A 21,927-nucleotide genomic window follows, 5' to 3' on the forward strand; every position below is an offset into this window, starting at 1 on the left:
ACCTACTCAGAGATGAGCTTCTGCCCTCGAGAGCTGCCAGAAGCATGGGGACACTACTGACAGAGAGGCTGGCTAGACAGGGGATGGAGCCAGGGGCACACACCTCGGAGTTCTTGTAGCCCAGGAGCAGATAGGTGGCCATCACCTCGTTGTACCTCTGGCCCACCAGCGAGTCCTGGATCTCTTCCCTTGTGTAACCCATGGACACCATCAACTCTGCGTGGGGGGGGGACATACAGTTAAGGCTGGTCCTGAGTCCTAGGCAGGCTCAGCCTCATGGCCCAGCACAGCCTCACCTGTCCGCCGGGGGTCCTTGTAGTCAGGGAGTGGCTCCACATAAGGCTTTAATTCATCATCTTCGTGACCCACATTCATCCATCGATCTTTCATGATTTGCTGGGGAGTAAAGGGAACGGGAAGGGCAGAGAGGGAGACTCAGCTTGGAGGTTTCCTTGGGAACCCAGGACCTCCTACCAGCTGGGCTCAGGCTGCTCACCTCTAAAGTGCCTCTCTTGCTGGGATTGAGAATGAGAAATTTCTTAAGCAGGTTTTCACAGTCTGTGGACATGTAGAACGGAATACGGTATTTCCCCCTCAGTACCCGCTCCCGCAGCTCCTGTAGGAGGGAAATTTAAGTCACCCAAGGCCAAGGGAAGGAACCTAATATCCAGGCTCCTGACAGCTTAAGACTGGCCAGGCAGATATAAATGAAATATGGTAAGAGGCAGAGAGCCTGGGACAAGGCACCTCACTAGAGAGGCGGTGATGTCAAATACCCCACGCCCTCTCGCTTGATCAGCCCGAGGCTTGCAATCCTGAGTACCTTGGAGGGGTGAACAGACAAACAATTTATCCCAGCCCTCAAGAGAGGAACTCAGGTTATTTTGCTGGGTGCAGAGGGCTTTTAATAGCTGCTACCTTTTGCAAGCCCTTCTTTGAAGCTCTGGCTCAGGAAAAATGTAGAAAAGCAGCAAAGGTGAGAGGTCAGGGACAAGACCAGAGGCCAAGAGAAGAAATGAGAATACAGATGATCTAAGCCTGCACTTCACTCCACCTTGAGGTTCTGTCCATCAAAAGGCAGGGATCCGCTGACCAGTGTATATAGAATAACTCCCAGGCTCCACACATCCACCTCGGGTCCGTCGTATTTTTTGCCCTGGAAGAGCTCTGGGGCAGCATAAGGGGGACTGCCACAGAAGGTATCCAGCTTGTTCCCAAAGGTGAATTCGTTGCTGAAGCCGAAGTCTGCAATCTTGATGTTCATATCAGCATCCAAGAGCAGGTTTTCTGCCTGGGAGGCAAGAAGGGAAATGTCAGGGAACCAAGTGGATCACACTACGGCACCGGGCAGGAAGGAGCTGAGGGGAATGGAAGGACAAACAGGAAGTCATCTTCAATGTCAGAACTTCTCCCACCAACTCCAGGGCAGGCCTCCAATCAGTGTGCAGAGGCTGGGCTGGGCTGGAGGCAGGCCGCACGGGCCGCTGCTCACACAGGCAGCCACGTGAGAGCTGGGCTCTGAAGGCTCAGAGACGCTGTGAGCTGTGCAAAGCTTCCCTGTCAGGCCTGGGTTAATCGTGGTCACGTCTGCGAGGACTCAGGGGCCAGGAAGGCTCACAGGTGGTCTCACATGCTAACAAGTCAGTGAGGAGATGTGCTGCACATCTGCAGAGCAGCTGTGACGCAGCTGTGGAACAGTCAACACTGTTTCCTCGGTCAGCCGCCACGCTGCCTGCAGCCCTCCTGCCATGCCTGGCTGCACCGGAAGGTGAAGGGCTGAGAGGTGAAATGGCAGAGACCCTCTCCTCGCTAGCTGGAATGGGATCCTAAGTCCCGTCATAAGGCCTGTGTCAGAAGCAGCCCTAAGGGCTTCCTCATCATCTCCAAAAAATTAAAGGCTGGTGTTTCCTTGAACACTCAGGGTGTAATGGTTATGTCACAGCTAACAGAGGGTGGACGACCCAGCCCTGACTCAAAGACACTGGGGATGAGCGCACGCCTTACCTTTAAGTCTCTGTGAACAATAAACTTCTGGTGACAGTACTGCACAGCAGACACTATCTGAAAGGGAGGAAGAGGGGTCAGCTCAGGGGCACCTGAAGGTGGGCTACAGGGGCTGGTGGACCTGTGATCCTGTGACCGAGTTGGCAGCTGCCACATAGATAAGCAAAGCCCAAAGGACCCTCCAGAGGCCGCTTACAGACAGGCAGCCCCTCCTTGTAGCTAAACCCCCCAGAGCAGAGGTCGGGCCCACACTCCATGGAGGCAGTCACACCCACCTGGCGGAATTTGGCTCGAGCCTCTTTTTCTTTCATCCTGCCATGAGCCACTAGGTAATCAAACACCTCTCCTGCAAGTGACAGGGGCAGGGTCTACATCAGAGCTTGCCGGGGCTGGGGAAGGTGGGGACACAGCAGGAAGAGGCAATTCCATACCTACCTCCACTAGCGTACTCCATGACAAGGTAGAGAGTTTTCTCAGTTTCGATCACTTCAAATAACTTAACTACGAGAGAAAAGGCCAAGCTATGAGTCAGAGAAGCAGCAGGGGCCACACATCGAGCCCCAACATGTACAGGGGCATCCTAGGAATCAAAGTTTCCTCCTCTCCCATTCCTACTCTCCCAAAGACAGGTTCCTCTCGAGGCAGCCACACCACTAAGGACAGCCCTGTGCTCCAGAGGCAGAGCTGGATCTTGAGCTGGGCTCCCCAGAGGCACCCTTGAAAACTACAGACTCCAGAAGGCCATGTGCCTCAGGGAGAAGGGCCACATGCTGGGAAGTGGAGCCTTGCTGTGGGCAAAGAGGAAAGGAATGATGACTGGTTCTCACCTATGTTGGGATGATTCAAAACCTTCATTATTCTTACTTCACGGAACAGCTGGAAAATAAAATACCAGGGGTCATGCTTGCTCAGCTTGCTCCCCTCAGGTCCCCTCCAAACAGAGCCACTGCTAGGATGCTTTTTCCAAAAGAGAAAACTGGCAGGGAAAAGAAACAGAGTAGCTGTCCAGATCCTCCATGCCCGTCCCCAGTGGCTGAGAAGGACATGCGGGGAAGGAGAGCAAGAAGGGTCAGTGCGAGGAAATCTGGGCTCTCAAGACTTGTACCCTCAGGGGCAGCATCTGGACGAGCCACCTGCACCCTTGGGTGTTGTCTCCCCAAATCCAGCCCCCAAACAGCAGACGGGTTTTGGCTGCGTGCCTCTGAAAGAGGGAGCGTGAGCCCACGTACATGGAACATTTAGAACCTGAGCGGCTTCTACAGGTCACTGACAAAGCAGACTCTAGCCTGGTCTGTGTGAAGAGGTAGGGGAGCTCTGAAGGGGCCCCTCTGAAGGGGCCACCTTGTGACTTACAGAAGTCAGAGGGCTCTGCACTAGTGGGTACGCCTTTCTCTCCTGGGCCTCGGGGTGGTGACAGAAGAAGCCACTCCTATATATAGCTGATGCCAATTTTAATCAAATCCACCTCCACACACTCACGCTCTCTTTGTGAAACAGAATCAGGGACTCCAAACCATACGTTTCCATAAAGAAAGATGACAGAAACGAACTCCATCCCCTCTGCGGGGGCCAGAGAACTGGAGGTGGGGTTTTCTGCAACTTCTAGGCCTCACCGTTTGCACAAGGAGCTGAACGAGTTGTGTTCTGTTGTGTGCTTGTTGTTAAGGAGAGGGGAGGTATGGAGACCTAATTTAGGCTATAGTTTACGGGGAAAAGTGAACACATCTTCCTTTTTTTTCCTTTAATGAGATCCCAGAGCTTTCGTGAGCTGGAAAGGAAAAGATGAGACAGGTTTTCTAATCTTCGAGAACTGATTCTGACCTTGGCTCCCTTTTCTTGTTAGAGCCCAGGTTTTTCTTGCTTTCTTCCCAGGCCCAATAGTTATCTTGGATGAAGAGGCAAAAAATCCTGGATGCCACCTCGGGGGCAATAATGGGCCTGGAAAGGGTGTTCTCCTAGGAGAGCGTGGAGTTTTCTGGGCTTGTCTAGAACCCCAAAGAGGTCAGCGTCTTCAGCGTTTGTCCTTTAGGGATCATTGCTGGGATCAAATTTAAACAGAGTGATTTGGCCAGAATCAGATTGGCCTTGGCAGTGGAGTGTGTTTAAAGGCTTTAAAAATGGCTACATTTGTCTGGTGCTGGTGCTTCCAGCCAGTCAGGAAGAGGCAGGGAGAAAAAAGAGGTGGGAAGTAAGATGGCCTAGCTGACTCTGGCAGGCTAAACTGCTCCGAAGACCAAATGGCCCACACCGAGCTGGCTTCTCCTCTGTGGGGTCTGAGCCAACATGTCAAGAGTAGCCCTCTTTCCCTGCCTTCCGGAAAGCTCCCAGCAGCAGGGAAGCCCTGGTGATGACAGCCATGTTTCCTTTGAGTCAAAGAACTTTGAGGGGATCCCAGGGGTAACAAAAAATAGGAAACACCTTGGTTTTGGCTGTCAGCATGTCAGGGCACCTCAGCTCACACTAATTCTGTTGAGTGTCTCTCTCAGTCACAGCTCCCAACCTCTAGTCCCAAGCTTCCCAACCTCACTGTAGTTGGCTGTTAGCATCAGGTTATGCCCTCTCCCAACTCAAGTAACAAATGTGCTCATGAAAAGAAAAACTCAATCTGCCAGAAGATGCAAGGAACTAGGTAGGTTAATCAAGGTCAGAAAATCTGAGCCAGGGTCAGCTGGAGTATGAGGAAATCCGACTGACCTGAATAGGGGCAGCTTTTTGGGAGCCCGACGGGAGATTTCTTCCTTCCCCTAACTGACGGAGCCCAGGGTGGGGGCAGAGGGCAGACAGTTTCCAGTTCTACACCAACCAGGCACTGGTAAGCTGTCCCTCTTCTGCAGATGAAAGCCTTCTTTTCTCACTCCTACATATGTGGTCTCACCTGGAGGGTTCCCTGACCAGCTAAGTAAGACCTCAGTTTTCCACTGTAAGTCAAGAAGGGAAGGAAAAGTTCAACCTCATCTAGCAAAGACTACATGCCAAGGACTCTGCAACTGTTAGTCAAAAGAAGCCTAGAAGTGAGAAGGAAAACTGGGAGGACCTGTCATTAATCTGCACGTACTGTAAGAGGCTTGAAACTGGAGTTTAGTTTTGAAAAACCCCAGCCTTCCATACCCATTCTCTGAAATGTAGCTGGCACAGAATCCAGGGGCAGGTTCTTTGCCTCCTCTTATCCCTGTACTTCTAGAGCCACTCCCCTGGATCATTCAGATCTTACAGTTAACTGCATATGTTTCTAGTAATGGCTATATACATGTGTTTTTGCATAGGGCTGGTCACAGGCCAGAAGAAAACAAGATGCAGGAAGTAGGTCAGACAGGTAGGCCAAGGGGCAGGAAAGGGGCAGAAAGACTTCTAAAAGAGCCAGTGTCTGTGGCCAGGAAGCTCAATCAGGAGAAGCCAACACAGGTGATCCAACCAAAACCCTAAAGATAGCAGAGCCATGGAAAGGGATGGTGGGAACAGTGAAACGACCAGAGATTCTGAATTAGGGGTTCAAGAGGAGGTCCAAATGGGGTCAGCAGATCATTAACTCCTGACAGAGGTTTAGAAAGGGACAGGAGGTACTGTGTGCTTACTTTCTGGAGGCTGGAGGAATTCAGTTGAGTCTTGTCAATGATCTTCACAGCTACCTGAACAAGAGATAAAAAGCCCAAGATTACCTCTTTGACCAGGGTAAACTCAGGACTCGCATCTACTTCCTCCTTTATATTTCTGCCTCCTTTTGGCCCTATCCCTCTTAGTACCCCTATCTGTTCAGATCTCATTTCTGCCTGATAAACAAAAGGCCGGCTGTGGTAGAAGTCCCACTACTACCTGCTGGGGTATCAAGAGTTGGGAGATGCTGCCATGTCCCCAACCCCAGAGCTCACCTCTTTCCCAGTAAGGATGTGCCGAGCCAGCTTCACCTTGGCGAAGTTACCCTTGCCGATGGTCTTGAGGAGTCGGTAGTTGCCAATGTGGGGCTGCTCGTCAGCAGAAGTGGCTGAGTTGCGGCCCCGCAGCATGTTGGACTTACTGCTGGGCTTGGAGTCGAGGTGTCCCAAGGTGGGCTGCAGGGTAGAAACATGTACACCTTTGAGTACGCTGCCCTTCCGGTTCCCCGTACCACTGCCCTTAGCTCTCTGCAAAAAACGCAAGAGGCTGGGGTATGGGGGCCGACTCCAGGAGGCTGGTAGGCACGCAAAGGAAGAATCATAAGGCAGGGGGGTAAAAGGTGATGGGAAGGGCGCCCACCTTCGCTCCAAAAGAGCACAGCCTAAGGTCCAGCGTCAACACCCTGTGGGCGCTGGAGCTTAGGACCTAAGCTGTCCCATCACTGGCTCCACTGCCTGGCAATACATCCCCTGTAACAACCCAACAGTTCCTCCACCTCATGTGGGAGAGCGCCGTCTACCGTCCTCCCTGTCGCCTGTTCACACTTTGATAAGGCTACATCTCCAAGTCGCAGGAGCATGATCAGAATTACTGCAAAGCACTCACTGCCACCCAACACTTTACATTTCTCTTTATTATGTATCACTTTACATTGATCTGTTGTCTATCCAGCAAGAATGGAAGCTCATGAAGGCAGGCATGTATCATTTATTCACTGATACATCCCTGCACCTAGACAGACTGCATTATGGTAGATGCTCAATGAATACTTGTGCAATGAAAAAATGGAATGACAGGGTCTGCGCAAGGCCACCCTCTGCCCTCCTTAGATATCCCATAGCTCAAATAAGGGTGTGAGGAAGCAGAAATGACAACGACTGGCACCAACAGGTATATAAACCTAACACAAAAAAGGTACGGTCCAGATGAAAACATACATCTGCAGGAAGACCTGTACAGTCCTCAGAGGGCTAAATGTAGAGTTCCATGTGATCCAGCAATTCCACTCCTAGCTACATACCCAAGAGCAACGTGCACATTAAGGTACATTTGTAGCATCACACATTCCTAATAGCCAAGAAGTGGAAACAACACAAATGTCTGTCAATTGACAAGTGGATATACAAATTGTGAAACATCCACATAGTGGAATATTCGTTGGCAATTAAAAAGAAAAAGAAGGGACTTAAAAAAAAAAAAAAAAAAAAAAAAAGAAGGGACTTCCCTGGTGGCGCAGTGGTTAAGAATCCGCCTGCCAGTGCTAGGGGACATGGGTTCCACCCCTGATCCGGGAAGATCCCACATGCCGCGGAGCAACTAAGCCCGTACGCCACAACTACTGAGCCTGCGCTCTAGAGCTCGCGAGCCATAATTACTGAGCCCACACGCCGCAAATACCAAAGCCCGCGCGCCTAAAGCCGGAGCTCCGCAACAAGAGAAGCCACCGCAATGAGAAGCCCATACACCGCAACAAAGAGTAGCCTCTGCCTACTGCAACTAGAGAAAGCCCGTGCGCAGCAACGAAGGCCCAACGCAGCGCGCCCCCCAAAAAAAGAAAATAACTTAAAAAAAAAAAAGTACTGACATATGCTACAACATGGATGAACCTTGAAAGCATTATGCTAAGTGAACAAAGCTGTTCACAAAGGACCACAGGTTATATGATTACATTTATTTGAAATGTCCAGAGTAGGTAAATCCATAGAGACAAGAAAGAGATTACTCTAGGGCTGAGGAGAGCTGAAGAGGGTGAGGGGACTTAGGGGTAACAACTAAGGGCTGTGAGGTTTCTTTCTGCAGTAATGAAAATACTCTAATGAAATGTTGACTGTGGTGATGGATACACAGCTCTGAGAATTTACTAAAAGCCACTGAATTGTACACTTTAATGGGTGAACTGTATGGGATGTGAATTATATCTCAGTCAAACTGTTAAGAGTCTGGTCTAGCTCTGGTCAAGAGCACTGATTTGCCTCTTCCAGAATACCTGATGCCATTGCTCCAGCATAATGGGGATAAAGTGCTGCCAGAGTCTCATCCCAGAACCATCCAGAGCTGCCTTGAAACTTCAAGGAAACAATCTGGGGGAGCAGGGTGACCAGAGAAGTGTGACTCAAAATTCTTTCTTTCACGGTCCTTTTCTGGCTCTAAGTGAAGCCCTCAAAAACCACAGAGAAAAGAAATGACTTGCTACCACCCAAGGAACTGTCCAGGGTTCCTTGGCAAGCAGCGTGCTTCCCCAACCTGTTGCTTTTCAGCCCTCAGGGGCTACGAATAGGAAAACACTTCCCTCTGCCCCAGCTTCCAAGATAGGAAGATGAGTGAAAAGTTTCCTTGGCAACCTCTAAATCACCTCCTAAATTTCTTGTCACTCTCCTGTTTTCTGAGGATATGAGCCAAAGGCAGCAGGGTCTTGACAGTCCCCAAGTCCTCAAAGTTTGCAATGAGAATTTAGTGTCTACCTGAGGCTGTGGGTCCTTTGCTCCCTGAAGCCAAATCTGGGAACCCTGCTGCCTATCCTGAGCTCTGCTCTGCCCATCCCTCGCAACGTTTCCCGCTCCAGGGGCTGCTCTGTGCTGTGCAGCAGGACAGCATCCTCCCCCCACCCCGAGGCTCAGCTGCACACAGAACTTCAAGGAACAGCAACGACCCTCCTCCCTACTGGGACAGAGAGGGGTGCTTAAGAGTAGAGATGCAGAGACAAACCGCCAGGGTTCAAGTCCCGAATCTGCCACTTGCTCAGCACATGTTAACTTTATTATTATCACAACATCCTCATGAGGCAGATGAGATTATTACAAAGCAGGAAGGAAACCACCTAAAAGATGACCGACGTGCCACGTGGGACGATCCCACACACGGGTGTCAGGAGACGGCCTAGTGGGTGCTGAGGAGCTCTGTCCAACAGAACGAGGTTCCAGTCCTGGCTCCCCCACTTACTAGCATTAGTTTCCTTATCTGTAAAGCGGTGATAAAGCAGTCCCTATTTCACATTCATTAGGTGACAGAAAATATGTAAAAATGCCTTATCCAATGCTCAAAAAAGAACCACCGTGAATGCCATTATTTTTAGTTCCTAAATACTACAAAGCCTATTTGCAAAGCCAGAAGTCTCATTGTCAGCAAGACTTCTGCATCTAAGTCAAGCCCTCCTAAGCCAGCTGCAGGCTAGCTGGAGGCCGAGAGATGCTATGTATGGGCCCTCCCGGCTGGGGAGAGGTCCCGGCTGAGCATCAGCCACCTGGCCTACACCAGCACCTTTAGCCTTCACAGGAGGGGACTCGACAGGGCAGCTGTGAAGGGTTGATTCCAAGCTAGGTATCCAGGACAGTCAAAGAGAGGGTTCTGCTTGTCCGGGACCCAGAGAAGCAGAGAACTGGTGCGTGCTCTTTGATCCCCTGCTCTAAAAGTCACACATTCCCCTCTCAGGGCCGAACTACCCAACTCTCAGGACTCAAAGGACACAGTCCTTCTCTTACCCCCTTCTGCCTCTGCTATGTTGTGAGATATTTCCCACAGCAGGGATGTGGGACAGGGTGAGGAAGCAGAGAAAGGAGAAAGTCTCTAGTAGGAAATGTTCCTTGGACCAAGGCCCCGTGAGAGGCAGCTTCTTTGAAGGCTGAAGAGGAGGTAGGGGTGTGGGTGGCTATCATGGAGAGAGGGTCCCATCCCTGGTTCTCGACTAGGCCCTTGTAACCTGGACCCAGATCTCACCAACAGGGTGGGGGGCTGAAGACTAGCTGCCCTTCTGGGCCAACTAAGCAGGATCTAGCTAGAGCCATGCTCTGCCCCCCACCCCCATCCTCCTTGCACACAGGAAGACATGGAACACCAGACATCCTCAAAGCTCTGGCTGACATCACACCATAGGCAGGCCCCAAAGCTCTGAGGCCAGTCTGCTGAAAGCAGACACCACGGCTGTCAGGCAGCTTTCAGAAAGAACAAGGGGTCACCCTGTGAGGCAGTATTTGGAACCAAATGGCAGAACACGCAGGTTACTAAGCAGGCCTGATTCAGAATTAGGGCCTAAACAGCTTTGAGGTCCTCAACCGAGAGGAGAGAAGGCAGGAGGACATGAGGATGAAAAAAAAAAGTCTTATATCCAATGGGCCCTTCAACCTGGATCTCAGAACCCAGCCTAGGCGTGTTGCCACGTCTGCCCGGAAGACTGCCTCCACCCCGAGAGGCCCGGCGCTGACTCAGGTAGGCAGGGCCCCTTCCCTAATGCTGGAGGCCCTGACCAACAGTTCTCCCCTAGAAAAGCTCACGCTTTGGGGCTCTGCACTCAGGTTTGGCCTCGAGTGTCCCGAGACTTCCCTGGGGCCGGGAGGGGGCCAAGCTGGGAAGGGGGATAGGCAGGTACTCCCTGGCCAGAGGCAGAGTGCGCCTGGGCACTGTGGAATGGAGGAAAAGTGTCCCTTGGGCATCGGCCCTGGGTGGCCGCCCCAGATCCGTCTCCCCTCACTGTAGCACTCGTGCGCCCTCCCTGGGCCTCTGCCTGCCATCAGCCTGTTCCCTTCACTCGGGCTGGGCCTGCTCACTCCACCTAAGGGGAGAGTCTTCTCTGGGTATTTGCCCCCTCTTCCTTTCTCAGCCAATGCCTCTTCCCAGGAGGAGCACTTCCCTGTGCTAGTTGCTGCCTGGCTCCATTTAGCAACTCTTCAAAGATCCTGTGTTTGGGGTGAGACGGATGAAAGAGGAGGGGGCAATTCCACAGCAAAAAAAAAAAGGGGGGAAACATACCCGGCTGGAGAAAGGGACAAGGACTACCAGCGACTTCCATTCAGCAGAGCCCACGGCAGAATCTGTCAGGCAGTGAGGGCAAAGTACAGAGGCCGGGAAGAGCCAGGCCCAGGGCGGGGGCTCCTGGCTCCGTCAGCCACCCTTACTCAGCTGAAGCAGGCGACACCTTCCACCACCTCGTCAGTGAAAAGGAGCGAAGCAGCCAGGCCAAGCGGCTCCTGCCTGGGAACCTGGACTGTGTCGCAACCGAAACCACCACTAGTAGAGAGAGCCCAGGCTTGGCAAGAGAGCAACGGGGACAAAGCCCTGCGGCTTCTTGTGGGCCAGGGTCTGGTAGCCAGAAAATGCATGCAGTCCTCGGACACTACCCAGGAGAAAGGTGGGAGGAAAGGGGCAGGAGGCTAACGGGAAGGAAGGGAGACAGAGAGAGAAAGAGGCGGGTTTAGATCAACTTCCTTCTCCCTTCCCCTCCCCCTCTCCGGAAGTGGGCTGCCCCACCCTCCCCAAGGTGCTTTGCTGGGTAACAGCTGGGAGAGGGTGAGGAGGAGACTTACTCCAGCCCAGGTTGTCATAAAGCCATTATCTCACCTGCAGCAGGTGGGACCTGGGTAGGGGCTCACATCTGCGGGAGGAGGAGTACGTGTGAATCAGACATGCTGACCCAGAGAGCGCCAGCAAAACACCCATGGGGCGGGGTGGGAGCAGAAACCAGCCATCCAACAGTGGCAGATGGACCTCCTACTTCACAAAAAGCAGTGTTTAACCTTAGAAAAATGCACACTCCACTTATACAGATAGTATTCTGGACATAGTATCAGGAGATTCATGAACCCTGTGAAGCCCCTTAGGTCCATGGGTTCTAGACTAAGAACCTTTGTCACTGACAGAGAATGAGATGCTTTATCCTAAATTTTGCCCAAAGGCTGGGAACAAACCAAATGCTTCTCTAAATCCGTTCCAGCCCTGATTCTGGGAGTCTATCTCCAGGTTCCCACCCACCTCCAAGTCTCCATCACCCCCCCCCAATACTGCTTTCCTTGGGCCTTGAGGGCCTGGGGGCAGCAGGGGAAGCCATTTCCTCACACCTGCCTCCAGCCAAGCCCCTGCCGTCTAGGCATCTGCTGTCCTTGTGGCAAACTGGAGCCCTCCCCGTTTGTGTTCTGGTCTCGGCCTTTCTTCTGGCTGCCAGATCAACTTCACATTCACTCCACTACTTGAGGCTAGGGTCTTTCCCACTAGGCAACTCTTTAAAGATCTCATGCTGGGAGGCCATAAACCCCTCTAGGGAAGGGCAAAGCCTCCCACTGACCTCACAGCACCTGAGCACAGACACCTGGGAGACCATGCTACTCAGTGTTCACCTTATGTATGAACCCTGGTCAACAGATTCGGCATTTCTGGTACTACCATCTGCTGGCACGTACTTCCCATGTTCTCCACACCGTAAACCTACAGGGTAGGGAGCGTCTTCATCTTACAGATGAGAAATTTGAGCGCAGAAGTTAAGAGACTTGCCCAAGGTCAGCCTCCCAGTGCAGAGCTGGGACTGGAGCCCAGGGCTTTCGTGCCCACTCCAGCACTCTGCTGTTCCTCACGGTCCCCTTCACCAGCTCCTCTTCAATGCTTCTGAAGCCTAATCTGCTCTTACTTCTCCCAAAAGAAGAATGAGTCCCTCGCTCTTCCTCCACAGACTAGGAAGAGGGGAAAGATGTGAAGATTCCGGAAAGGTGCCTGGGACAGCAGGAAGGCCAACAGCCGGGTTAAGGCCAGTGGGGGGCAGAGGCTGTTTTAAAGGCCTACCCAGGTGGTCCCACAGCACCCCCTGCTCTCACTCCTTCCCAAAGTGGGCCCTCATCTCAGTGGAAGAGGTCAGGCTTTATTCTGGACCCTGGGCTCAGGCTTGCCCCTCCACTCAGACGCCAGAGCGGGATCAAATGGCTTCATTTTCCAGTCTCCAGGATTTTGCAATGTGACAGGAGGATTGTTTCCTCAATCTTATTTGGGGGGGTGGGCAGTAAGGGGCTTTGCAAACTGAGCAAGTACCAAGCAGTGACCTCAGAGAGGCTGGGGAGAGACAGGATGGGACTGAGCTGAAACGTCACACGGCAAATCACTAGTTCTTTAACCCTTCCGCCTTCATTTCATCCATGAGCCTTCTTTGCATCCTCTGATCCTGAGCAACTGTCACTCTCAACTGCCAAGAGTCAATACACCAGCGGAGCATTCTGGGTAGGAGAGCTCTGGTAAAGCTCAGTAAGCAGTGACCAGTGGAGAGTCTGGATGTACACCCCCAGCCCCAGAATGAACTGTGATGTCTCCACCTGGGGAACCCCCACCATCCCTTAATACTCCGTCGCAGAGCGGAGCTGGGCTTGTGTAAAACTGCCAAAGGGCTGCTCCCTTTTTCCAACCAGGGTAGGTGCCTTCCTGACAAAGGAGGCCAGCAGAGCCTGTGACTGAAGCAAAGCCAAAAGCAAGGTGGTTCGCTGCCCTCCAGCTCTCTAAGCTGCAAGTCTCACCCCAAGGCTGGGAGACCAGCACTGCAGCCTGGGCCATGCAGGGAGCCCGAGTGCCTCAAAGCAGCCACAGCAGAGCCAGTGCCTGCCTGGGAAGTCCGGCAGGCGAGAACTGACCTGGAGTGAGGTCCGAGCTGAGCCACCTACAGCCCCTTCACGCATGGAAGCTGCGGTGCAAGGAGCACCCCTCAAATCTCCTGTCTTCTGAGCCACTTGAAATGCTGGGCTCCTCTTCAAAAATGGTGGATTCTACTGAGCAACCACGGCTTCACAAGCTTCCACACCACTTTATCCCTGAGAATCTGCTCACTGGGGCCTGGTCTCTATCTCAGTCCCCAATTACTGTTGCCCTGTTCAGCAAACTTTCATTGAGCGCCCACCTCTGGAGCCTGTTGCAAAGTACGGAGAGATCTGGTTCCTGCCTTCTAGAGACTGAGAGGAGGGGAACCATACACGAGACTCACGACGGTATCTCTGCTTACTTGTTAGGCAGGCAGGATAGCACAGCAGAGCTCTGGAAGCAGCCGGAGGCAGTGGGGGCCCTGCCTTCGCTCCTTACCAGCTCACCGAACACCACCAGCAAGATCACTTGGCACCTCCAGGTCTCAGTTTCCTCACCTGGGACATGAGGACACTAGCTGTTCCCACTTCACAGGATAAGTGTGAAGATGAAATGAGAAAATCCACGCCAGCGCTGACCACGGTCACTGGTGCGCAGTAAGGTCCCGACCATGTTTTCTACGATCTCTCTTCACTTTCAGGTAGGGACCTTTGTTTCCCATCTACAGGGGTTCTCTGAGCCCTGGCAAGAGCTATAATCTCCAAGAACTTGACTACAAGTACCAGTGTAGCAAAGCTGGTATTCCTTCTAGAATGAGGAAAGTCAAATTTCTACCATGGCCGGGCTGTCAGACAAAAAGGACCCTCCTTCCTAACACCACTCCTGCCAAGAGAAGTGGGTGAATGAGAAGGCAGCCACGCCTCTGCCCGTGAGCAGCCCAGAGCGGGAGGAAGGTGTGCCCACTCTTCCCTTTCTCATCATTTCCTTAACTCCTTCCTCTCAGAAAAGGTCCAAGAAACGGCCAACATACCAGTACCACATGGTGCCAAGGGCTGGGGGAAGCTCACATTGCCAGCCTCGCACTCCATTCGGCTCCTCCCTACCAGTGGGTTACCGTAACCATGGAGACCAACAAGTTCCTCCATATCACAGGAGAGCCTGCCTGCCAGCAGCCCAGGGCTCTGGGGGAGGCAGAAGGCAGCCTGCAGCAGGAAGGTCTGGCTCGCTTTACAGAGGACTGTGGGGAGCTGATGGGAGACTAACCAGTGAAGCTGAGGTGCCTGGGCCTCCCTCCAACTTCCTTTTCTTTGCCCAGTAGTTTGTTTTTAGCACATTCATTGTCTGGCTGTATGTGGTGTGGTAGTGAAGGGTGTCACTCTGGAGTCAGACAGACCCGCGGTGGGACCCCAGCTCCACCACTCTGGCTGCTGCGTAGGGAATGGACTGGAACTGTGGTATGAAGAGCTACACAGATCCACACACACGAAAAGGCTCCAGATCTCATATAATACCTTTTTTTAAGTGATCCAGGTAAGTAAACGCTCTTATCCCTTGTTTATCCCAAATCCCTTTGTTCAAATAGTTATCCAGACCCCTTCTTAGCTGAGAGTGACCTCTCCCTTCTCTGACTCTCCCCGCACCCTCTCTGTATCCATTCAGCTCTTCTGCCTTTGTGCCTCTATGCCTTCACCCCCCTTTGAGCTCTGAGAAGTCAGAGGTCACCGCTGTATGCCCTTAGGGCCTAACAGTGCCCCACGTTACAATACTTCCGGAATATTTACAGAATAAAAGTGGTAAAACTTCTTCATCCCTAAAGTTGCTCCCTCCTCCCCCAAGGAGATAAGCAAGGGCAGAGGAAGGAAGATCAAAACCTCTGGCCAGAAGACCCCTTTCCCCTCTTTCAGGGCATTTACTGCCCTCTGAAGTTGGCTGGTTACTGTCTGTCCCTCCCACTAGACTACACCATAAAGGGAAGGCCCTGGTCTGTCTGATTCATGGCTCACAACAATGTCTATAACACAGAGCGGAAGTATTCAGTAAGGTAATGAATGAATAAATGTGAATGAATGAATAAATAAGAAAACATGTCGGGGCATCTTCGTGACGGTCTCTGGGATACACGCCAATAACCCGTATCAGTGGACTCTGCACACAACATCCATGTGGGCAGTGGGTCATGAGATCCTCTCTCCCAAAAATGGATGACATCCATGGAGCGTCAGTTCTACTAACAAGCTTTCTCTCAGGTGGTGACAAGCCCCTTGGAACTCTCATCTGTCACAAAGCTTGAGGCAAAGGTGGTCACCGAGGAGAACTGAGGCAGGCTCAGAATATAGGCACAGCTGAGGGCCAGCGGCCCCCACCCCCATCCCTGGCTCCCCTCAATCAAGCCTAAGCCCTCCTTTCATCACAGAGGGGGATCCCTGTCCTCGAACTTCCTGCTGCCCAACGACCCCCACGCCCCCCCACTTCACACAGGTCTGCCTCCCCACATTCAACCCCTCCACAGCTCTACTACCAAAACTACTGTGTCTTGCTGTGACAATGCAATGCAGCTTGAGCCATTCTAGGAGCTACTGATTTGGGGAAGTGACAGTGACTTTAGGAGACATTTACTTACTGTTTGCCACACTGAGAGCTGCTCTAGTATTTCCCCTTTGAACCAATGTACTGATTGCAAGGCCCTGTCAACCCTGGAGAGCCAAAAAATTCACCCATATACACCTGCCTTCTGTCCACTGCACAAACAGCGTTCCCACCCAGCCGCCACCCTCCCCAAACTGCCTCCTGTTCCAGAAAAGCAGAGGGACTAAAAACGGCAGCTGGGGAGCTCAGGTGACTCACCCAGCATAATCACCTCCTCCCAGAATCTCCCATCTTCTCCTGGGGTTTTTGCCAACACAAAATAAAAAAGAAGCACGAGATCTAAAAACAACAACAACAAAAAACCCCTCTCTCAGCGTTTATGCAACAGCCTTTCTACCTGGGTGCAGATTTAACCCTTGGTCTCTGCGCCTTCCAATGAAGTTTCCTTAAAATGTTCTTATGCTGAGGCTGGGAAACAGGCCTTCCGGGTCTTATGTGGTTCCAGCTCTACACTGGAAGGTGCTGAGTAAGACATGTGCCTCTTTCCACTGCATCTTCCTCTGGAAGTGGAAAAACTACTACCTTCCTACTCCTCCAGTTTCAAAAGAGGGAGTTGAAGAAGGAGGAGGAAATATCAGAAAAAAGATTGGGATAAAGTTTGCTGCCCCAGAAGTCACCATGGTCAGAGATCAGAGCTCAAGCAGGACAAGAAGTAATAGAAACCACCTAAGGCCGGCACCACCACTCTCAGAACCTGTCTCCACCTGGCCGGGCTGCAACGTGGCTCTTCCACTTACGTGACCACTCAAACTCCAACTGGCTGCTCTTTCCATGAGCAAACCCCCATTGAGCTGTTCCTGCTCACAGGGAGAGGTGTTATCTTCCTCCTACAACAGATCATTAAAAACCCAAGCAGGTGAGGACACATGAGCTGTGGAATGAGGGACACCCCTGTTTCCGGTGCTACCTGACAATGGGTCGATCAGTCAAAATTGAGAATTCAGTCTCACCTGTTCCTAGAACAATCACAGGAGCTGCACATAGCTCTCTAGCAAACTTTCTGGGTAGGAAGTGGTGTGTGCGTGTTTATCTTTGGCATTTGGCATCTAGAAAGACAACTTATTTTTGTGATAGCTGGTGCTATGACTACAAAGTAATGAGAATGCTCCCACAAGGCACATGCAAATCTGCTGCAGCATATTAGTCAAGAAATCCCCAACTTGGGACTTCCCTGGTGGTCCAGTGGCAAAGAATCTACCTTACAATGCAGGGGACACAGGTTCGATCCCTGGTCAGGGAACTAAGATCCCACATGCCATGGGGCAACTAAGCCCGCACGCACCACAACTACTGAGCTCGCACACTTCAACTAGACAGCCTGCGTGCTGCAAACTACAGAGGCCACGCGCTCTGGAACCCGCGCACCATAACTATGAGCCCAGGCGCCCTGGAGTCCATGCACCACAACTAGAGCGAAGCCCGTGCACCGCAAGGAAGAGCCCGCACTCTGCAACAAAAGATCCAGCATGCCTCAACAAAGATCCCGTGAGCCGCAACTAAGACCCAATGCAGCCAAAAATAAATAAATAAATACATAAAAAATCTTTAAAAAAACAAAACAGGCAAAAGACAAAAAAAAAAGAAAAAAGAAAAAAAAAAAAGAAATCCCCAACTTACCAAAAGTTCTGTTCTGAGAAGGAACTATTTTTCCATAGAGACATGTTACAAATGATGGCTGCGTTCTCAGGCCAGCCCACCCCATCAGGGCCCACCACTGTAACTGAAGTAGTGTATTAACCATACTTAACACTTAAACCAGAGTTCAGAATAGGAAAATGAATTCAGTGTTCCAACATGGGACCTAGGAACGTATCTTTGCTCTCCAAGGAGCATGGGCCGTAGAAACTGGGGTTTCTTAACCTTCAAACTTGAAATAAAAGGGCATGAAATAAAAGGACTTGAGCATCTGGGGGTGGCTGGGTAGGAGGGAGGGCCTAAGGAGATATGAACCTAGGTGGAGATGAAGAATAAGGCTGGAGGAAAGGAATTCTGAATGGATACTGCCTTACAGGAGAGAAGGGCTAATTAAAGGAAGACCAAGTAGAACTTCCAGAGAGAAGGGAGCCTGGGACAGTCCCCTGACATATCAGGGGAAACACTCTTTAGAACTGTCTTCCCTGCTGGGTACCTCCTTTCTACCTCACTGGGCCCACCGCTACCACTGCAGTCTCAACCCTCGGCCAAGGGCAGAGACTGCTGAATCCTGTTACTAAGTGGCCATGACCTGGGCAGGTGCCTTGGCTAGCTTGTCGGATAAACAGAGGAGGGCTCATTTGTCAGAAGCCGGGTGGAGAAGATTGGAACGCACAAGTTTCTCACTGGGACTGAGTAGATGGCAGCTTGACTTGAGGCTTAGGTTGCCCCTGAAGCCAAACACTGTTCGTTTTCTGGTAGCAACGACAGTTCTCCTCCCTAGCTGTTTGTGTGCATGACTTAGGAGCAGAGAATATGGTAAATGAGATAACAGCTATTTTCCATTATAAGTGCCTTCTTAAAAAACACTTTTATAGTTAATTCATCTTCTCAGAGACACAGTCCAAGGAAGAGAGTCTGACTGTACTGGTTTCTAAGAGAAAGGAGTGGTCCAGAAAAGGCCAGTTCAGCCCTGGCTAAGGCAACGGGGAGATGTGGGTTCAGACTTCATTGCTGGAGGTTCTGAGCTTTCTAACGTCTGTGATTTGAACACGGGAGCAGGGCCCTTTGGTACAGATTAACTCATGTGCTGATGGAAGCCCTCAGGAACTAGATCCACCAACTGACCGGTGGTGCTGGGGAGGAAGGGGGCCACTTTGGGGCATTGTTAGATGCACTATTTATTACACAGACTGCAGACAAGAGAATGCTGGTTGTTTTGAAGGAGGCAAGCAGCCAAGTTTCTAGCTCTCCACCTCCGAATTCACTCAGAGAGAGCAGGGAAGAAAGGATGCCTGCAAAAGGAATACAGATCCTCCCCAACAAATCCTGAAGGGCAGCTCTAATTGCCAGCAGGCATGGTGGCTTAAATAAAGACCGGAAGATGGAGAGAAAAAAACCCACCCAGGATACCTCCGGTCAGAAGAATCTGGCTGCGTAGCAGGAGGTCACTGCTACCCATCCTGTTGTTCTATCTAGTCCATGCAAACACTGAGTACAAGGACAAAGACCCCATAGTCATAAAGGGGTTTCTATCACGAGAAAACAAAGGGGTAAAGTCAGAAATTATCCAACACCATCCAAAACACTTAGAACAATGCCTGGCATATATTAAATGCTCATGACATGCTAGCTATTATTACTATAATTCCATACACTTTCCCAACTTATTCTGTAGGTTGCTAGAAAAAGATACGGCTTTTGCTTAAGTTTTTATATTTTTTAATATGATTTTTAAAAATTAATTAATTATTATTTATTTTTGGTTGCATTGGGTCTGTTGCTGCGCGTGGGCTTTCTCTAGTTGCGGCGAGCGGGGTCTACTCTTCCTTGCGGTGCACGGGCTTCTCATTGTGGTGGCTTCTCTTGTTGTGGAGCACGGGCTCTAGGCACGCGAACTTCAGTAGTTGTGGCTCAGGGACTCTAGAGCACAGGCTCGGTAGTTGTGGCGCCTCGGCTTACCTGCTCTGAGGCATGTGGGATAGTCCTGGACCAGGGCTCAAACCCGTGTCCCCTGCATTGGCAGGTGGGTTCTTAACCACTGCGCCACCAGGGAAGCCCAGATATGGCTTTTGGCTTTAACTTCTTTACCTACTGCTTACCACTAATTCTCTCTTCTCCAAAAAGAGGTGGATCTTTCAAACCGGCCTAGGACAGCGCTAGAGTCGAAGACCAAGTTCTGGTCACCTATTTGCACAGCTCAGACTTGGACGTGGGTTTCTGGCAGAGCCAGAAAGGGCTCCAGCAGCTCAACTGTTCTATCCCTTCCATAAAAGGCCACTCTACTTGTCCCTGATAAAAAGCACTTTAAACACACACATCCAACCCTAGGAAAATCCAGAGTACACACCACAGCTCCTGAGACACACAATGTCAATAATCTTGCCAAGATTTTCTAGGTATATGGAACTGGAAACTTTGCAAATTAATAGTCACAATGGGAAATGTGACCGGTATTTAAGAAACACACACACACTCACACAGTGTGGCTAGAGTCCCTGATTGTTATGTACTGAAGAGCACTGCCTCTTCCGTAGTGAGACGAGGGAAACTCAGAGCCAGGGTAGTGGGGGCGAGTGTGGTGGTGAAAACTTAGCTGCACTCCCAGCTCCTGAATGTCTCTGGCTTGGAGACTCAGCAGCCTTCGTGGCAGTCAGGCTCCCACCACCAGCTGTCTTTCACACAACATAACAAGATCACTGTTTGGGAAGATGGGATTTTCGGTGTTGGGTTTTGTATCCCATAAGCTGGCATGCATCTGTCTCAGGGGCAGTTTCCTGAAACAGCTGCATGTCATGGGCCCTGGCAGACAGGATTTGAGATACAGGAGAAAGATAAATGAGATACCAGAAGTAGGAATTCAGGGATGATAAAGGTAAGAAGGAATGAAACTGTCTAGCTGTCCTTTTCTCACTTCTGTCCCACAAGAGCTGACTTTTCCTACCTGGTCCTCACTAAGGAATCATAAACACTCCTGTTTCCCTTTCTTGACAGATCCAGGCTTCCTCCTGGCACCTCCACATTTTTGCCCTGACAGCTCTAACACATCAAGTGACTGTGGTATCTAAAACTGATGCTGGGGCTTCACTGGTGGCGCAGTGGTTAAGAATCCGCCTGTCAATGCAGGGGACACGCGTTTGAGCCCTGGTCCGGTAAGATCCCACATGCTGCGGAGCAACTAAGCCCGTGCACCACAACTACTGAGCCTGCGCTCTAGAGCCCGCGAGCCACAACTACTGAAGCCCACGCGCCCAGAGCCTGTGCTCCGCAACAAGAGAAGCCACCACAATAAGAAGCCCACACACCGCAACAAAGAGTAGCCCCCACTCGTCGCAACTAGAGAAAGCCTGTGAGCAGCAACGAAGCCCCAGCACAGCTAAAAATAAATAAATTAATTAATTTTAAAAAATAATTAAAAAAATAAAGCTGATGCTGGCTACCCCATTAAGAGATAACCAAGGTCATGTGAGCTGGCCCGACATGTTCTGCTGCACTTGTTTATGGGCAAGAGGATTAAAACAACCTGTCAGGGGAGGGAAGGGGGCAAACCCTGTACACAGGGCCAGCACTGGGAACACCACACAGAGGCCTCCTGCCAAGAGATCTTTTGCTCAAATATAAAGCAGAAATCTCTCACCAAACACCAAACCAGCTAACTAAGCCAAATACCACTTACGATCCAGTGACTTTGAGGCACTGCTCCATTTTTCCAAAGTTCTTCGTATAAAAGGTTTGGGTTTTTTTGGAGGGGGTCCAGGAGATTAGAAGGATGAGCAACATAGGGCCCCATTAAGAGTCCCAAATTAAAATAATACTCAAGCAAAGGCTCTCTGTCTCACCAAGAAATATATGTGGCATAGGGCTTAAGAAAGAGGGGTGTTTCCAGGGTACTTTTGCATAAAGAAAGCACTCAGGGGTTTCCCTGGTGGTGCAGTGGTTGAGAATCTGCCTGCCAATGCAGGACACAGGTTCGAGCCCTGGTCCGGGAAGATCCCACATACCATGGAGCAACTAAGCCCGTGCGCCACAACTACTGAGCCTGCGCTCTAGAGCCCGCGAGCCACAACTACTGAGCCTGCGAGCCACAACTACTGAAGCCCACACGCCTAGAGCCCGTGCTCTGCAACGAGAAGCTGCCTCAATGAGAAGCCCTCGCACCGCAATGAAGAGTAGCCCCCGCTTTCCACAACTGGAGAAAAGCCCCCGTGCAGCAACAAAGACCCAACGCAGCCAAAACTAAAATAAATAATAAAATAAATAAAGTTAAAAAAGATCTGTGCATTAAAAAAAAAAAAAAAAAGAATCTTCCTGCCAATGCAGGGGACACAGGTTCAAACCCTGGTCCAGGAAGATCCCCCATGCCGCAGAGCAACTAAGCCCGTGTGCCACAACTACTGAGCCTGCGCTCTAGAGCCCGCGAGCCACAACTACTGAAGCCCACACGCCTAGAGCCTG

The 21,927-nt window shown here is 51.1% G+C and overlaps 1 protein-coding gene across 14 annotated transcripts in view; it reads right to left on the reverse strand.

Annotated features, from left to right (window-relative positions):
- The window catches only part of MARK2 (microtubule affinity regulating kinase 2), a 58,911-nt gene that overhangs the window by 9,528 nt on the left and 27,456 nt on the right, over positions 1-21,927 (reverse strand). For all 14 annotated transcript variants that reach the window (XM_082627065.1, XM_082627055.1, XM_082627062.1 and 11 more), the window contains exons 2-11: positions 5,871-6,050; positions 5,577-5,630; positions 2,832-2,880; positions 2,440-2,505; positions 2,280-2,350; positions 2,005-2,061; positions 1,055-1,291; positions 497-616; positions 297-396; positions 104-216 (exon numbers count right to left, since the gene is read on the reverse strand). In XM_082627065.1, coding sequence (XP_082483191.1) covers positions 104-216; positions 297-396; positions 497-616; positions 1,055-1,291; positions 2,005-2,061; positions 2,280-2,350; positions 2,440-2,505; positions 2,832-2,880; positions 5,577-5,630; positions 5,871-6,050 — 1,047 coding nt within the window. The remainder of the gene's footprint in view (positions 1-103; positions 217-296; positions 397-496; positions 617-1,054; positions 1,292-2,004; positions 2,062-2,279; positions 2,351-2,439; positions 2,506-2,831; positions 2,881-5,576; positions 5,631-5,870; positions 6,051-21,927) is intronic.

The sequence above is a fragment of the Mesoplodon mirus genome, assembly GCF_964341445.2.
Source record: "Mesoplodon mirus genome assembly, chromosome: 7".
Lineage (NCBI taxonomy): Eukaryota > Metazoa > Chordata > Mammalia > Artiodactyla > Ziphiidae > Mesoplodon > Mesoplodon mirus.